This window comes from Rhinoderma darwinii, chromosome 3, assembly GCF_050947455.1.
Source record: "Rhinoderma darwinii isolate aRhiDar2 chromosome 3, aRhiDar2.hap1, whole genome shotgun sequence".
NCBI lineage: Eukaryota > Metazoa > Chordata > Amphibia > Anura > Rhinodermatidae > Rhinoderma > Rhinoderma darwinii.
The window spans coordinates 427,081,422-427,100,748 of NC_134689.1; the positions used below are offsets into that span (position 1 = coordinate 427,081,422).

The following is a 19,327-nucleotide window of genomic DNA, read 5'->3' on the forward strand; positions in this document are numbered from 1 at the left end:
CACCACTTTCTAAAGTCAGAACAATACTCCTCAACACGTCTCTTACCCTGACGTAAGGTCATCAGCGGACTCTCGGCAAAGGCAGTCTTGTCAGTCACGTCATAAATGAGCCCGAGAGCAGAAAAGAAAAGGTCAATGGAGGAAAGTTCAGGGGCGTCAGGAGCCAAGGAGAAGGCCCATTCTTGGGGCCCGTCCTGGAGCCGAGACATAATTATACCCACCCGCTGGCTCTCAGAACCAGAGGAGTGGGGCTTTAAGCGAAAATAGAGCCTACAACTCTCCCGAAAGGAGAAAAAAGTCTTCCGGTCCACTGAGAACCGGTCAGGCAACTTGAGGTGGGGTTCAAGAGATGAGGTGAGGGGCACTACCAGGGTAGCATCAGGCTGGTTGTCTCTCTGAGCCAGGGCTTGGACCTGTAGGGAGAGGCCCTAAATTTGCTGAGCCAGGGTCTCAAGGGGGTCCATAGTAGTGTCAGGGACCTGGGTAGACTAGGTATATGGGCTTGTGATTATGTAATGTTGGGGTAGGGAGACAGACAGGTGAGCCCTAATCTACACGCCACTCAGTCCCTGCCTACTTGCAACGACCCACCCTAGGCGACGGGGGTACAACTGGGCGACGGTCCATACACTCAATAGGTGCACGACAGACAAACAGACAAGGGTACATGTCCTCCTTTGTGAAAGAGAACTTAGAAAGGGGCTTCATACGAAAGTCTTCCTCCCCGGCAGGTGCCGGGTTCTACTTCGTCAAAAAGAAAGATGGCTCTCTTCGTCCTTGCAACGACTACCGTGGTCTCAACCAGATCACGGTGAAGAATAAATATACGTTGCCACAGATCTCCGAACTCTTTGATTGTATACGTGTATACGTGGTTCAAAATTTTCTTCTAAACTAGACCTGCGTGGGGCTTACAACCTAGTCCAGATTCGCCAGGGTGATGAATGGAAGACAGCATTTAACACCCGTGATGGACACTATGAGTATCTAGTAATGCCCTTCGGCCTGTGTAATGCTCCCACGTTCTTCCAGGAGTTTGTGAATGACATTTTCCGTGAGCTCCTCTATGTTTTTTTTTGTTGTAGTCTACCTTGATGACATCTTGATTTTCTCCCCAGATCCTATGACGCACCAGAGACATGTCCGTCAGGTTCTGCTATGGTTAAGGGAGAATCGTCTGTATGGCAAGTTGGAGAAGTGCGTATTTGACAAGGATGCTCTACCCTTCCTGGGCTACATCGTCTTAAATCGTGGTCCCGAGATGGACTCTGAAAGGTAAAGTCTGTCCTGAGTTGCCACGCCCTCAAGGCTTGAAGGCCATACAGTCCTTTTTGGGATTTGCTGATTTTTACAGGCAGTTTATTAACTTCTCCTCACTGACTTCTCCCATCTCTAACCTTACTAAGAAGGGTATGAACGCCAAGGTGTGGACTCCCGAGGCAGAGTCCGCATTCAAAGCCTGAAGAGTGCCTTCACGTCAACCTCTATCCTCCATCATCCGGATGTCTCTCTGCAGTTCTCGTCAGAGGTAGACGCATCCTCTGTCGGTGCTGGTGCACTCCTGTTCCAGAGAAGTCCCAAGGGCAAGTCAATGGTATGTGGATACTTTTCCAAGCTCTTCTCTTCCGCAAAACGCAACTACTCGATTGGGGATCGGGAGTTACTGGCCATCAAATTGGCTCTGGAGGAGTGGAGACATCTACTAGAGGGCGCAGCTCATCCGATCTTGATTTTTACAGACCACAAGAATCTGACCTACCTCCAGACGGCCCAACGGCTGAACCCTCATCAGGCCAAGTGGTCACTGTTCTTTGCAAGGTTTTAGTTTGAACTTCATTATCGCCCGGCCGACAAGAATGTGAGGGCCGATGCCTTTTCCAGGTCTTTCGAGACAGAAGACACCATTGAGAGTCCACAGAACATTATCGATCCATCTTGCATTTTCTCGGTCAACCCCCTGCAAATTGGGGACATTCCTCCTGGGAGGACTTTTGTGCGCCTGGCTGATCGTGGAAGAATCCTCCGCTGGGGTCACTCCTCTAGACTGGCAGGTCATGCGGGGTTACGTAAGACCCGGGATTTGATTGCTCGTCACTTCTGGTGGCCCACTCTGCCCAAGGATATTGTGGACTTTGTTTCTTCCTGTGCTGTATGTGCAGCCAACAATGCCACCCGCTCTAGACCTGCTGGCCTTCTCCAGCCATTGCCTGTGCCCAATGCTCCCTGGCAGGATATAGCGATGGACTTTATCACGGACATGCCTCTCTCTGCTGGATGCAGTGCTGTCTGGGTGGTGGTGGACCGATTTTCGAAGATGGCCCACTTCGTTCCTCTGACCGGTCTTCCTTCTGCTCCTCAGTTGGCCAAGTTATTTATCCAACACATTTTCCACCTGCTCAGCTTACCGCAGCATATTGTGTCTGATCGGGGGGTTCAGTTTACCTCGAGATTCTGGAGAGCCCTCTGCGGACTTCTTGGCGTGAAGTTGGACTTCTTAGCCTACCATCCTCAGTCTAATGGTCAGGTCGAAAGGATCAACCAGATTTTGGAGAACTACCTACGCCACTTAGCCTCCAAGCAGCATGATGACTGGGTGCAGCTGCTCCCGTGGGCGGAGTTCTCTTACAATAATCACACCAGCGAGTCCACTAGGAATACACCGTTCTGCTTTGTCTACGGCCAGCACACACAAATTCCTCTCCCGGTTCCTGATACTTCCGATGTACTGCAGCTGACTCCACGTTTAGAGACTTTTTGAAGATCTGGCAGCAGACTTGATCCTCCATCCTAATGGCAGTGGACCACATGCAACAGAAGGCTGACACAAGGCGAAGAGAGCCTCCTCGGTTTCTTCCTGGCACTAAGGCCTGGCTGTCATCCAGGAATATCTGACTGAGGGTGCCGTCAAGTAAATTTGCCTCCAGGTTCCTCAGACCAATCGAGGTTCTGCAGCAGATCAATCCTGTCGCGTACAAGCTTCGGCTGCCTCCTACCCTCAGGATTCCCAACTCCTTCCATGTCTTCCTCCTGAAACCTGTGATCCTGAACCACTATTCCAAGACTCCCAGCCCTGTGGTTGCCTCCAGCGTTCCCTTGGACATCTTTGAGGTCAAGGAGATCTTGGACACCAAGAGAATGAGATGAAAGACTTTTTATTTGGTGGATTGGAGGGGGTTTGGTATTCAAGACAGGTCCTGGGAGCCAGAGGAGAACCTCAATGCCCCTACTCTTCTGAAGAAGTTTCTCTCTCGCTCTGGTCCCAAGAAGGGGGGGCGTAAGAGGGGGGATACTGTAATGTCCATGGCTGTGGGCTGTCAGCTCCAACCACCCCCTGACAGCCGCAGCCACGAGTCGGCAAGCGCTGGCCCCAGCCTCCTCCTCAGGAGACGCCAGCGCTCGCATCCACTCACCTCTGCCGGATCCCGTAGGGTGCGCGTTCACGCTCGTGCCCACTCTTAAAGTGGCAGCACGCACCGGACCTCATAGATGAACTTTGACCCGTGAGTACTTTGGACTTTAAGAGGGGTCCAGCCCCCTAGTTCTATGCCTGAGCGTTGTTGTGTTCCCCAAGTTTGTCTATGTGATGGCCTCCTAGTGTGTTTCCTGTTCCAGTCCCTGTTCCAGTCCCTGTCTCTGTACCTATACTTGTTTCCAGTTCCTGTACCTAGCAATCCATACATTCCTGGTTTAGCACGGAGCCGTGCCAAAGTCGTGATGCGCTACATCCACGTCTGACCTGCTCCACCTCGCCTGATGTCCGCCTGCTACCTAAGTCCCAGCCGAGCCTGCCCTGCTGCTGTCTGAGCTGCCACAGGTACCTATAGAACTATAGACAGTCACCTGCTCCTGGTTGGCCAGCTGCCTTACCGTCAAGGCGGTACGGCCCAGTGGGTCCACCTACCCTTCGTGACACTCAGCAGACAGTATCACACCTGATTTGATTAGATATAGGGCTCAGCAGACAGTATCACACATGACTGGATTAGATGTAGGGCCCAGCTCGCTGACATTGCGGCTCCAGTGCTGGACCCAGGAAAGGTAAGAATAATAATTGTTTTGCTTCTTTATGTGTTACTAATTATTTTTGTGTGTTTGTGTTTTTTACAAGTTCGGTTGTTGGACTACTTCGGATTTGAGGACTACTTCAATGACAGCGTTTTTTTTATTCTCAATAAAATGGTTAATGGGGGTTGTGTTTTTTTTATTTCAATAAAATATTTTTTCTATGTCCTTATATTTTTTTAAAACTTTATTATTACCACCTTAGTAATGGCCGCTGGCTGATTGGCAACCTCCATTACTAAGGCGGGGCAGCAGGTGCAGAGGCTAACACTAACCCCCATTATTACCCCCATGGGTACTGGGGTAATAACATTTTGGTATTAAAAATACATAAAGAAATTTGGCTCATATAATATTCTAATTTTCTGAGAGACTATAGTTTGGGTTTTCATTAACTGTTACCCATAATCATCAACATTAAAAGAAAAAAAATGCTGGAAACAGAGCACTCTGTGTGTAATGAATTTATATAATATATGAGTTTCACTTTTTGAAATGAATTACTGAAATAAATAAACTTTTTGATGATACTCTAATTCATTGAGAAGGACTATATATATATATATATATATATATATATATATATATATATATATATACACAGGGTGGGCCATTTATATGGATACACCTAAATAAAATGGGAATGGTAGGTGATATTAACTTCCTGTTTGTGGCACATTAGTATATGGGAGGGGGGGGGACTTTTCAAGCTGGGTGTTGGCCATTTTGAAGTCGGCCATTTTGTATCCAACTTTATGAGTTATTTACAAGTTTCTGAGCACTTATAAAATGTGTTCAAAGTGCTGCCCATTGTGTTGGATTGTCAATGCAACCCTCTTCTCCCACTCTTCACACACTGATAGCAACACCGCAGAAAAATGCTAGCACAGGCTTCCAGTATATATATTTGTTTTTTTATTTATATATATATATATATATATATATACACCAGTAGAAAAACGGCAGCACTCTAATTCAATGTGCAGGTTCCAGTAATGGAGGGTGCCAGCTGATAGTCCCGATCCAAAGACCATACGTATATCCAAGAAGAAAATTCAGCAGCACTCCAACGATCAAGGTGAAAAAAAGGTGAAATTTATTGTGCCAACATGGCAATGCAACGTTTCCGTCCCACCTTGGGACCTTTCTCAAGCATAGTGATACATACAAGTTCAGTGATTTATATAGTGTGTATCCAATCAGTGTCGTCAATCTCATTAAGAAAATGAGGTTGGTATATACATCTTAAAACAACGTGATATAAACAAAGAAAGAGTATCGAAGTGACATAAGTCGATACATATAGTGAAAACAATAAGTTGATGTTAAAAACAACATAAAACATACATTACTTATGCAAGAAAATACAAAATTCCATAAATCGCAATATTCACCAGCTGGGTGAAATACGGAGACTGCACGACCACTTAACCAATCAGAATGCAGGTATTGTTGTTAGACGTATAACACTCGTCATTCACAGCCCGTGTCTGTCCGGTTCCACTGCGCATGCGTCAGATCAGTCCGGACCGGATATGACGTCTCGCTATGGTAACTAGGATACCGATCGTTAGTAAACAGAGTCCTCTCAGCATTCAGTTTGGTCGATCAGTATAACCCGGAAATGACATATCGCTTCAAGAGTTAAACATATCGATCCTCCGAAAAGACCATTGCGTATAATATAGGTAGGAAATATAAATCAAATAAGAATATTGCTCATCTTGTCTTTACACAGCACCTACAGGGTAAATATACCCAAATGTTATACCTGCATGGAAATAGGCAATTTACCGCACATCAAAATTAGAGTTTCAAAAGCTCATTCATGATAATATATAAGAGAATAACCAATAGAATCCACACGAGGAAGACGGGATCCCGATCACATTCCGTGTACGGCGATCTCCGTCATTCAGGTTCGTGGAAAGAAACGCACACAACATCGTGTACGCGGTCCCAACCATATCGCCTATAACACGTGTAACGGACTCACAATATTTTAAAATCATAAAAATAAAAAAAGGAAAAGATGTGCCGTAAATACAACCCAGTCATGGGTTGTAATAAGAAACTAATAAAATATCAAATATGCTGAGAAACAGACACCTTGAGCAAGAGAATACTTCAACCACCTCTCTATCGCAGATATAGCTAATATTGGTTTATCATAATATCAATGAAGTCGATCTGAAGTGGTCCTGCAGTCCCATGTTTATCTACAATAGAAGAATTTTTTATTAAAAACATGTCAGATTCATGTATCACACATTTTCTTTTTAAAGAGGAGAACATCACCAGAAGTCGAGACACAACAGAAGGTAACAGACTCAGGGAGCAATTCTAGATACATTAAATTCAACGTTAAGACCATTAGGTCGCAAAGAGTTCAATTGGAAAATCCATTTAAGTTCACATTTATGTAGTGCCCTATGTCGATCACCACCCTTATAGGATAAAGGGATATGGTCAAGGATCATAAATTTCAGATCCTTTTCAGTATGGCCATGATCAGTGAAATGTTTTGCAACAGGTAAGTCACATTTCTTTTTTCTTATTGAGTACCGATGGTTATTCAACCTCGTTTTAAAATCACATGTAGTTTCCCCTACATACAATAAATGGCAGGGGCACCAAAGTACATAAATAACCCAGTCTGTATCACAGGTTACATGATGTTTAATCTTAAATGACTTATGTGTCACAGGATGTTCAAAAATATTACCCCTCTGCATAAGATTGCAGTTGATGCATCTATGACATGGGAAATTCCCTGGTCTTAAAGACTTTAATAACACTTGTGTCCCTTTTAGCTGTTGTTCACCAACTCTGGTTCTGACAAGATTGTCCCGCAGATTCTTAGCTCTACGGTAAGACATTAAGGGCGGATTGTTAAGTTCACAAATATGGTTATAGCTATTTTTAATGATAGGCCAGTGTCTATTCAAAATGCTGGATACACTACCACTCAACACATTATATGTAGATATGAATGGTAATCTTTTGCTTTTAATGCGCTTACATGGTTTAGTCAATGTTTCCCTCGGGATACTCTTGATCTTCATTTTGTGAGTATATAATAAATGTTTAGGGTATCCCCTTTGAGCAAAATTGGAAATCATGAGGTCTAGGGACGTATCTAAATCATTCGGATCATCCACAATCCGTTTTGCTCTCATCATCTGACTTAATGGCAGAGACCGTATCATGTTCTTAGGATGACAGCTCTCAAATTGTAAAAGGGTGTTACGATCTGTATCCTTCGTATATAACCTAGTGGTTAGGACATTGTCCCTCAGTATTACATTGACATCCAAAAACTGTACCATTTCATTGGAATAGGTCATAGTAAATCGGATATTATGATCAATCTGATTAAGGAACTGATGAAAAGACTCCAAATTTGCTACAGTATCTGTCCAGATGAGGAAGACATCGTCTATGTATCTCCACCACCCCAGTACATGGGTGAAGTGGTGGGACACATAGACGCATGTCTCCTCCATCATGTCCATGAAAATATTGGCGTAGGTGGGGGCCATATTGGACCCCATCGCCGTCCCCTTTAATTGAATGTAAAATTTATCATCGAACATGAAGTAATTGTTAGTCAAAATCAGTTCTAGAAGAGACATGATGAATTCCCTACACGGGATATCATAATCAGAATCCATTAGTCTCCGTCTCACTGCCTCCATACCTCTATCATGTCCTATAGAGGTATAGAGGGAGACAACATCAATAGACACCAACAGTGCTCCTGCTGGGGGTCTTGTCTGTTTTAATTTCTGAAGGAAATCTGTAGTGTCCCTAATATAGGATTTAGTGCCTGTTGCAAATTGTCTCAATGCCTTGTCTACAAAAATCGAGATATTATTTAAAAGGGAACCCCTACCAGATACAATCGGGCGACCTGGCGGATTCACTAATCCCTTGTGAATCTTGGGAAGCAAATAAAGACAAGGAGTATTTGGATGATCTATAAGCAAGAAGGCATATAACGCAGAGTCGATAATGCCCTCATCAACTGCTGTTGTCAAAAAATTTCTAATCTTCTTCTCAATATCACACCTAGGGTCAGTTTTTAATAATTTGTAAATATCTATATCACTCAGTTGTCTATGAGCTTCTGACATATATGTTACGGTATCCATAACCACGACCGCACCCCCTTTGTCAGCGGGTTTGATGGTGAGGTCGTGGTTATGGATCAACTCATGCATAGCCGTCATTTCTGCAGTAGTGACATTAGGGTGATTAAGACAATCATTATTCTGTTCACGTAATTTAGACAGATCTTTCTTGACTAACTCAACATATGTTTCAATAGAATTAGATATCACAGGCGGCTGAAAGCCACTTTTGTTAAATAAACCAAAGTCCTTAAGACAAATTGGTTTAGATTCAGTCTCCACTACATTATCGTGGGGCTTTGAATCAAACCACACTTTCAGTTTAATTGATCTAATAAAATTATATAAATCCAGTTCTAATTGAAACCAATCTAGGCGTTGACTCGGACAAAAAGACAGGCCTCTGGCTAACAATTGTAACTGTGCATCAGACAATAAATGAGAAGAGATATTTACCACGGTTTCACTACATTCCTTTTTTGGTTGTTGTACACAGTCCTCTGATTCACTTGACGCTGTTGCCTTTGTGAGCGGGTTCTTCCTTCCTCGGTTTCTTTTACGTCCTGCCCTCCTGGTGGGTTTTGGTTTCTGTGCTCCATACTTGTTCCTCCTAAAAAATCAATGGCCGGATTTTCATATCGGTATTGACCATTTTCCTTTTGTCGATGTTCCTGATATCGATTTTCTCCACCGTAATAATTCTTAAGACCACGTCCCCTTTGTTCGCTCCTCAATGAATCCCTCGCCCGATCATTAGAACGGTCCCATGTAAATATTTGACCTGTTTTATAATCAAGTTGATCTCTATACCATTTGCGTTTTTTGACCTCCTCTGTTTCAGCTCGTGTTTTAGAGAGAGTGACCTGTAGTTTTTCCATGTGCAATCCAAATTCCTCAATCGGCATAAGGGTTCGTAATGTATCACTCAAATCTTGAACTTTATTTTTTAAATTGATCTGATCTCGATGTAGAAAATCCATGTTTAACAATATCGTGTCAAGGGCGTAATTATTTGACAGTTGCTCGTATTTAGATCTAAATTCTTCATGTTGTACATGCATAGTTGGTTTCATCTGTGGGCGCATCCCACGTGGGACCATTTTATTCTTATAATACTGACCAAGTGTCAATAGGTACATTAATCAATTTCTTGGACTCAAACTCCAAATTCCGCTTAACATCTGGTAATGAAGGTGTACTCAAAAAAGAAACGTCACCCTCTGCTCCGTTCAGAATCCTGGCGATATCCTCCTCAGTAAAAACAACAGCCGTGTTGGCAGACGATATTTCGTTATTAACATCATTTCGTTCCATCGTGAAAATAATTCTGTATATTCCGATAGTAGGTGCCAGCTGATAGGATCCAATACACACCAGTAGAAAAACGGCAGCACTCTAATTCAATGTGCAGGTTCCAGTAAGGGAGGGTGCCAGCTGATAGTCCCGATCCAAAGACCATACGTATATCCAAGAAGAAAATTCAGCAGCACTCCAACGATCAAGGTGAAAAAAAGGTGAAATTTATTGTGCCAACATGGCAATGCAACGTTTCCGTCCCACCTTGGGACCTTTCTCAAGCATAGTGATACATACAAGTTCAGTGATTTATATAGTGTGTATCCAATCAGTGTCGTCAATCTCATTAAGAAAATGAGGTTGGTATATACATCTTAAAACAACGTGATATAAACAACAGGTAAGAAATGTGACTTACCTGTTGCAAAACATTTCACTGATCATGGCCATACTGAAAAGGATCTGAAATTTATGATCCTTGACCATATCCCTTTATCCTATAAGGGTGGTGATCGACATAGGGCACTACATAAATGTGAACTTAAATGGATTTTCCAATTGAACTCTTTGCGACCTAATGGTCTTAACGTTGAATTTAATGTATCTAGAATTGCTCCCTGAGTCTGTTACCTTCTGTTGTGTCTCGACTTCTGGTGATGTTCTCCTCTTTAAAAAGAAAATGTGTGATACATGAATCTGACATGTTTTTAATAAAAAATTCTTCTATTGTAGATAAACATGGGACTGCAGGACCACTTCAGATCGACTTCATTGATATTATGATAAACCAATATTAGCTATATCTGCGATAGAGAGGTGGTTGAAGTATTCTCTTGCTCAAGGTGTCTGTTTCTCAGCATATTTGATATTTTATTAGTTTCTTCCTTTCCCATGACTGGGTTGTATTTACGGCACATCTTTTCCTTTTTTTATTTTTATGATTTTAAAATATTGTGAGTCCGTTACACGTGTTATAGGCGATATGGTTGGGACCGCGTACACGATGTTGTGTGCGTTTCTTTCCACGAACCTGAATGACGGAGATCGCCGTACACGGAATGTGATCGGGATCCCGTCTTCCTCGTGTGGATTCTATTGGTTATTCTCTTATATATTATCATGAATGAGCTTTTGAAACTCTAATTTTGATGTGCGGTAAATTGCCTATTTCCATGCAGGTATAACATTTGGGTATATTTACCCTGTAGGTGCTGTGTAAAGACAAGATGAGCAATATTCTTATTTGATTTATATTTCCTACCTATATTATACGCAATGGTCTTTTCGGAGGATCGATATGTTTAACTCTTGAAGCGATATGTCATTTCCGGGTTATACTGATCGACCAAACTGAATGCTGAGAGGACTCTGTTTACTAACGATCGGTATCCTAGTTACCATAGCGAGACGTCATATCCGGTCCGGACTGATCTGACGCATGCGCAGTGGAACCGGACAGAGACGGGCTGTGAATGACGAGTGTTATACGTCTAACAACAATACCTGCATTCTGATTGGTTAAGTGGTCGTGCAGTCTCCGTATTTCACCCAGCTGGTGAATATTGCGATTTATGGAATTTTGTATTTTCTTGCATAAGTAATGTATGTTTTATGTTGTTTTTAACATCAACTTATTGTTTTCACTATATGTATCGACTTATGTCACTTCGATACTCTTTCTTTGTTTATATCACGTTGTTTTAAGATGTATATACCAACCTCATTTTCTTAATGAGATTGACGACACTGATTGGATACACACTATATAAATCACTGAACTTGTATGTATCACTATGCTTGAGAAAGGTCCCAAGGTGGGACGGAAACGTTGCATTGCCATGTTGGCACAATAAATTTCACCTTTTTTTCACCTTGATCGTTGGAGTGCTGCTGAATTTTCTTCTTGGATATATATATATATATATATATATATATATATATTTATATATATATATATATATAACTTTTTTCCTTTATGTGTTTTATATTACACAATGGATTAAAGCACAGGAGACACATAAGATAATGGTACAAATAAATCCCATTGTAATAGTTCACAGTTCCCTGTCTTCATGCGGTGTGTATATATATATACAGGCAATCATCTGATGATTCATGTTATATTACATATCCCTGTGCCAGATGACCAGACACCATCCACGCAACCTCCAGTAATTTTTCAGAGAACAGAACTGAAACAAATAAAAATAATTGTGATCTCTGTATTTTATGAGGTTCCTGCAGCAGCATGAAGTTACCAGATGTAAGTACTCTCACAGATTCCTGCAGGGACAATGCACAGTAAAGCGTTAAGGTGATATCATCTTTCTAGAAACGTATTCTATATAAAAGAACGGAGAGGAGATATCATGTATGAAGGGGACAGTATGAGTCCACTCAGAACTCACCAAGGCTTCATGTACATGGTAGAGAGTCTATACGAGGCACAGAGGCTCCTTATTATTGAACTATAGGCAGTAAATGTGGATGAAGCCTTAGGATGACCGCACTGCTAAGACCAATGATTTCAGACCTTTTTACCAAGAATTAAGCTCGAAAATGTTGCCATGTGAAGTATTTTATCATTTATTATTCTGACCAAGATTAAAATAACATCCCTAGTCCTCTTGATGCAGGAAATAAACATTTGTTTTTGCTGTAAGGCCTTATTCACACAAACGGGATAATCAGGTTTTTTAACCCCTGTCACACAGCTGCATTAAAATCGATCCACGTCTATGGGGCTATTCACACGGCTGTTTTGTTTAATGGACCATGTGAATGGCCCTGAAAAAATAGGACATGTCCTTTTTTTTTGCCCGTTTTCCCGGATCCCTTAATAAACTTAGTTCTATGAGGGATCCGTGAAAACGGGTCCCGCACAAATGCAAATCGTCCGAGAAAAACTGCCGTTCTACAAGGCCGATTTGACACCCGTTCATGTAAATAAGCCGTTATACGAAGTATAAAACATGACATATTAGACAGTAACAGTTTTAGAAAGTTTTACATAGTTTATGTCGATTCAATAATGAAAAAACCTGCACCTTCTCTAAAGGTGTACAAACTTTTTATAACCACTGAACATTTTATTCAATTTATAAATACGAGGGCTCATGCACACAGGCACGGAGTTTATATCAGCAACGCCTCTCCAGGGAAATACATGCAGATATATGGAGTCTGAGAGACAGAAGAGGTCCAAAATATAATACACCATTAACAACTGCTGAACCGGAATTTTTTATTTATCTAAAAAAAAAAATTGTAATTCGATTTTTGGCAGATGGATCCTATTTTAGCTTGACGCCTAACAAATTAAATCCATAAAAATAATAAACTGAATTTTAATTTTTCGTCCTCTTTTAACCTGTTTTTACACATCATAGATTTGTATATTATTATAAGAGTATTTTTTTTATTTATGGCCAAAACAAAGTCATAAAAGAGCATTATCTGCTGTCGATCCAGGTTTTTATTTATGTTTTTATTTTCTTCTTTATTATCGGCCCCGTACTAAACCTCTTGGATTGGAGACTTGAGCATTTAATATGTACACAATGGAAGTTGCAGATTTTTTTGTAATAGGTCATGTAGTGTTCTCCTCATCATGGACTCTCTCATTTTGCATTGTATTTTTTTATGATAATTTGTTACTTGCTTGTGTTATCATCTTAATTTTGCTTTATTTTTGTATTCTAGGAGAACAATCTTACTGTGGTCACAGAGTTTTTCCTCCTAGGATTTCAAGGTGGCAAACATTTTAGAATGATCCTGTTCTGTCTTCTCCTCGTGGTTTATTGTGGGACAATATGTGGGAATCTCCTGATCATCACCTTGGTGTCCACCAGCAAGAACCTCCACACTCCAATGTACTTCTTCATCTCACAATTGTCTATAGGTGACATCTTGTTAACCACAAATATTGCCCCCAACATGTTTCATATTTTACCTAATGACGGGGCAATAATCACTTTTGCTGGTTGTATGACTCAGTTGTATTTCTTCTGCGCCTCTGAAGCATTTGAATGTCTTCTCCTCACAGTGATGTCCTATGACAGATATGTGGCCATCTGTAATCCCCTCCGTTACACTTCTATCATGACCAGTGACTATTGTGTAATATTGGCAATGATCTGTTGGTCACTTGGCTTCTCAATTACTTTGCTCGACACCATAACAATATCTATGCTTGTATTTTGTGAACAAAGTATCATTGACCACTTCTTCTGTGATCCGCTACCGTTACTAGAAGTTGCCTGTTCTGACACCTTCATAATCCGATTAGAACTCTTCCTACTAGGCATACCATCCATCTTCATACCAACCATAATAATAATTTATTCTTATGTTAATATTGTTCTTGCTATCATAAGGATTCCGTCCAGTATTGGTAGAAGTAAAGCCTTCTCCACCTGTAGTTCCCACCTCACTGTGGTCTCAATATTTTACTGGACTCTGTTCAGTGTTTATGTCGTTCCAAGTAGAGGACAATCATTGACCATCAGTAAAGTCCTATCACTGCTTTACACTGTATTTACCCCTATGATTAACCCTATAATTTATAGTTTCAGGAATAAAGATATTAAGAAAGCTGTATATGACATGATCCATGAATATAGAACTTGACATGCTATACATAGCTGAAATCTCAATCCATACCGGGCACAATTTTAATAGTCCATGCCTATTATCTATGCTGGCAAAGCAAAAGGCATTATCTCTATGACAACACAGCAGATTGTGTCTGACTAAGGTTCTTCAACAAATACATTCATGTAGTTTGGTCATTAAACTGCTGAGAGTAGTATTACTATGAAATAAGTGGAGAATTATCTTTGGGAGCAGATAGTATAATATCAACAGCCATGACCCTACACTTATATTCCCTCTAGAAATGTAACTGTTTTATCTATCACTAAACTTATTACATCGATATTTAAACACCTAAAAAATTGGAAAACAATTCTAAACGTTTTTGAGTCTCCGTTAACATCAACTTTCTGGCTTCCCTTTATGACGGCTGTGTCAGATCTGTCAAGTGAGTAACAATTTGGTCCGTCGGGTTCCACCGAGGTGTCGAATGGAATTTATAACAGGCTCTTATTGGAGCCTCTGACACAGATGTGGACATAAAAAAATAGTAGTCAGTGAAGCAGCACAGGTCCCAGTAATGGGATGCTGCCACGTCATCCTATATCTAGCAAACCACATCCGATCTTCTGCAATCCTCCCACTAATGGTCAGACAAACAGCACACAACTCCAATATTGTCCTATAAAGGTATATTTATTCATCAAACATCGAGAAAAAAATAGCAACGTTTCGACTCATTGTGTATATGGGTTTTTCTCAAGCCAGGTGTATTGACGGGGTAAGGAGACAGACAGGTGAGCCCTAATATACCCGCCACTCAGTCCCTGCCTACTTGCACGACCCGTCCTAGGCGACGGCGTACAACTGGGTGACGGTCCCTACTCTCTATACGTGCATGAAAGGCAAACAGACAAGGGTACACAGAAGCTAAGGGAAATGGGGCAGTTGCCCACGACAACACCCTGAGCAACAAGAGTAGTGAACGAGCCGAGTCAAACCAGTAGTGTACGAGGTACTAAACGCAGAGCAGGAGTGTAGTCAGTAAAGCCAGGTTTAAAATGAAGCTGAGGTCAATAGTAATAGCTGGAACAGCAGAGCCTAGAAACAAGAGAGAATCACAGGCAAAGACAAGAAGCAAATGAAGGTATACATAGACTGAGGGCGGGAGCTAGAACCGTCTGGCCAGGCTGTGATAGTTTATCCCACTCCTCAGCCCACCAGCCTGAGTGGTAGCAGATCGAGTCACTCTAACAGACCTAGGAGCAGATGCAGACGTCTACACAGAAGCTGTGTCTGGCAGATCCTTTACACCAGGCTTGAGAAAGACCCTACACACAATGGGTTTAAACGCTGCTGTTTTTTCTAGAAGCTTGACGAATAAATATACCTTTATAGGACATTATTGCAGATGTGGACATCATTTTACAGGCGCCTTCCTCATTAATTCTAGAGATATCTTATTCCAGACTCCAGAAGGATCAGCCTGGTGGCAGAATGGAAGGGCAACTGTAAAATTCACCCACTGAGGAATCCTGGCATTGCCCTCACAGATCGGTGCTCATCGCCTACATTACCTGTCTACTGTCAATTAGTAAAAAAAATTTACCTACCTGGTTGGGGTCTGATTGCCTCCTAAATTTTATCAGTTGGATCTTGTTTGGGACACTTATAAACTGCTGACCAGTATTACGAGAGGGCCAAAGAACAGCATGCCATCGTGCCGGCATAATAAAATAATTATTGTGCCTTGTATTATTGTGGGCATGTTCAGACATGGCAGACAATTTCCGCTGCAGATTTTACTGCAAATTTACACAACGTATCTGCTGAAAAATCTGCATATGTAAGGGTGCATCTAGACATGGCAGATATTGCAGCGGATTCCTGGAGGTTTCAGCCTTTGCATTGCATTGGCTGCTTCTCCGTAACAGCCTCTGCATGCTGCAAATGTGAAAATCTGCAGAATTATCTGCTTTTAGTGAAAATGTTATCATGTTAATGGGGATTTGAAAACCCCATCCACTTGTCATGTACTGTCCAGTGCTGCGCATTTGCGCTGCACAATCTACTCTACAAATCTGCATCAAATACGCCACGTCTGAACATGCCCTAAATGTGTAATTCATCTTGTGCTTTTGGGATGATGCTTAAATATAACCTAGCAGAGGCTCCACCAAATGTGTTAATCAGTTAAATAGCGAGCTGGAAAATTTATAATTTGCTAGAACTTCAAATCCGTCCACCATTTTGTCACCAAAAAAGAGGTGAAATCAGATCCTGCTTTAGCCCGTTCAGTAGATGACCTGTCCGCCATATACTTAATATTCACAAAATGTCTCTGGTACAATTCAGAATGTGAACGTTCAATATGAAATGTTGTTCAATGCTTGTTCTATCTAGTGTTTCTACTGCTGATTGATGGATATGATGCTATCATGTTATTATCATAGAGGGGGACATTTAGTTTTCATACATGGCGCGACGTAGGCTGTGTAAACGACCGCCAGTCAATGAGACAGCTCGTTGATCAGCGCTCATTTGCTCCTTTCACAAGGAGCTATGTAAGGGGATGAGCGCTCATTACTACGATCACTCGTTCCCATACATTTCTATCATGTCGGCAGCACATCGTTTGTGAAGAAGTATTCGGCACACAAACAAATGTGGTTCATAAATTGTTTTGTTTTATTGTATTGTATTCAATGCCATGGGCAGAGTGCGTGCAACGTTTCGGGCCAGAGACCTTCGTCAGGCACTATAGGTGTACAAAATATTACACGTAAGTATCTTGGCATAATTTCTGCACAATAAGTGTAACATATCTCATAACACAAATGATACAGCAATTTATTGAGACAAGAAATTAAAATTAAAATTAAATTTAAAATAAGAACATATTTTTTATGAAAAACACATACAGGGTTCATACTTTGTCAATATTCATATGACATTGATTTGATAGAAAGAACATAAAAAAATCATAAGCATGAGCATGTGTATGCCAATGGAAGACATCCCGTCTGGGACACAATATCCAAGGCCAAAAGGTGTGATATAAGGTAGAGTATCTCTTAGAGATCATGTTTAGATGGCATAATGACTTGATGAACAAGAGTAATTCTCTATAAATACCCCATGTGTATATTCAAAAAGATGCATTGAGGAAAACCTATATTAGCTACTAATCTTGTATCAGCGATCAAATATGACAAGATTCTGTAGCTGGGAAAACAATGTAGAGCATACGATGAAAATTATACGATGTTCCTGTAGACGCTCCCTATATCTGGTTCCCATACTTAAGGAGAATGAATATTGTAGCATAGAAAATAATGTAAAGTCAGCCAAAAATAATGCAAAACAGTTGCGTCGTTGATGCAATGACAGTATCCCCCATATCATGGAGAGCATAGAATCTATATGGTAGAAAATGGAAAGCTATATGGAGTGCCCTGTACGACTCTTAAAAACACAGCATCATCTGTACCTCTGAATGAGGTGTTGCACGTGTGCCGTCAGTAAATTCACTCATTACCCCTGTATCAATATGACTGTCCTGGAGTAGGCAGCGTGTATGTCATTTTTAAGGCAGTATGAGATACATAGTAGTGGCATAGTGGTGGCACAGGGAAGAGGCTGCAGTGAGTGAAAATGATTTTATATATATTCTTACCTAGAACCCAGTTGGCGTGGATATATCCTGTCGTTGAGCGCTGTCGTTCGTATGGCGGCTTACCACTTGTTTTTGGCGCTAACTGCAGTGTTTACTATTGCAGTTTAAATGCTCTGAACATGGGGTGGGCAGTGGGCAGATCTCTGTGTGCGTGATTGCCTGTACGTCACTCGGAGGGTGCTCCTATGGGAGGTGGGGGTGTGTCGTATGACGCCGTTATCGGGGGCGTGTCTATCGGAAGGTATTACACACTCGTACATCTGGCTCTTTAGCTAACCATGCCGTGCCACACATATCACCATACCCAGAGAGCATGAAAACAGGGGGTAGTTTAGCAGAAGGTATTAGAAAATCGTGATCTAATAAGGTAGGCACATCGAGACCGTATATTACTAAGAGGTATCTCATGCTGTGTTGGTAGTCATAACGATGGTTGTATTTGAACTATCAGGGGTACATAAATCATGTAGGGTGCGCGCGCATGCTCGTGCCTGCTCTTAAAGGGGCAGCACACGCTCTACTCATGAACTTTGACCCGTGAGTACTCTGGACTATAAGAGGGGTCCAGCCCCCTAGTTCTATGCCTGAGCTTTGTTGTGTATTCCTAGTCTGTCTTGCATATGGTCCCCTAGTGTTTCCTGCTCCCAGTGTTCCTGTTCCTATATCCAATACTTGTATCCTGATCTAGTGCCGTGCTGAGTAGAGATGAGCGAACCGGGACAACCGAACCCAATTTAGGTCCGAACATCGTGAAAAGTTCGGTTTGCAGCGAATCCGAACTTCACCGGGTTCAGCCGAACCCGTTTTGACCGTGCACGGCTACATTTTGGCGCCTGCCACATGTTAGATGTAAAATTGAGGATTTCAAAATATCACCTGACATCAGGCTACCCCATAATGCCTTGCAAACGGCTCTCCTAGCCAATCGGGAGGCAGCATAGGGGCGGGCTCAAGCCTGCAATAAAAGTCTATGCACAGAGCTCAGCGGCCATTTTAGAGACAGGAGCTGTAGGGATAGCATCTCTGTGCAGTAAGGGAAAGCTTTAGGAATCTAAAAGCCAGGAATCCAGCAATCGAAGGGGCTCATCCACTACAGCGGGAGTCTACTCTACTCTCAACATCCAAATTGCAATACAAATTCTCCATTTGCCAAGCCAGTGTGTGAATAAGCTTTTAGAAGGGGCTCATCCCCGTTGCATGGGTTAACATCCAACTTGCAATCCAGGCAGGCAGCTGTAGTACTACAACGCCCAGCATTCCCTGAGTGCACAGGGGCTGATATAAATTCTCATTCATTGCCATTTGCCAAGCCAGTGTGTGAATAAGCTTTTAGAAGGGGCTCATCCCCGTTGCATGGGTTAACAATTCAACTTGCAATACAGGCAGCCTTTGTAGTACTACATCGCCCAGCATTCCCTGAGTGCACCGTGGCTGATAGAAATTCTCATTCATTGCCATTTGCCAAGCCATTGTGTGAATAAGCTTTTAGAAGGGGCTCATCCCCGTTGCATGGGTTAACAATCCAACTTGCAATACAGGCAGCCTTTGTAGTACTACAACGCCCAGC

The 19,327-nt window shown here is 41.9% G+C and overlaps 1 protein-coding gene across 1 annotated transcript; it reads left to right on the top strand.

The window, feature by feature from the left end:
• Window positions 1–5,502: 5,502 nt before the first annotated feature.
• On the top strand, window positions 5,503–14,120 carry LOC142750710 (olfactory receptor 1500-like). Its single transcript, XM_075859697.1, has 3 exons — window positions 5,503–5,508; window positions 6,876–6,932; window positions 13,194–14,120. Exons 1-3 carry the CDS (start codon window positions 5,503–5,505, stop codon window positions 14,118–14,120), a joined length of 990 nt encoding a protein of 329 aa, XP_075715812.1.
• The last annotated feature ends 5,207 nt before the right edge of the window (window positions 14,121–19,327 follow it).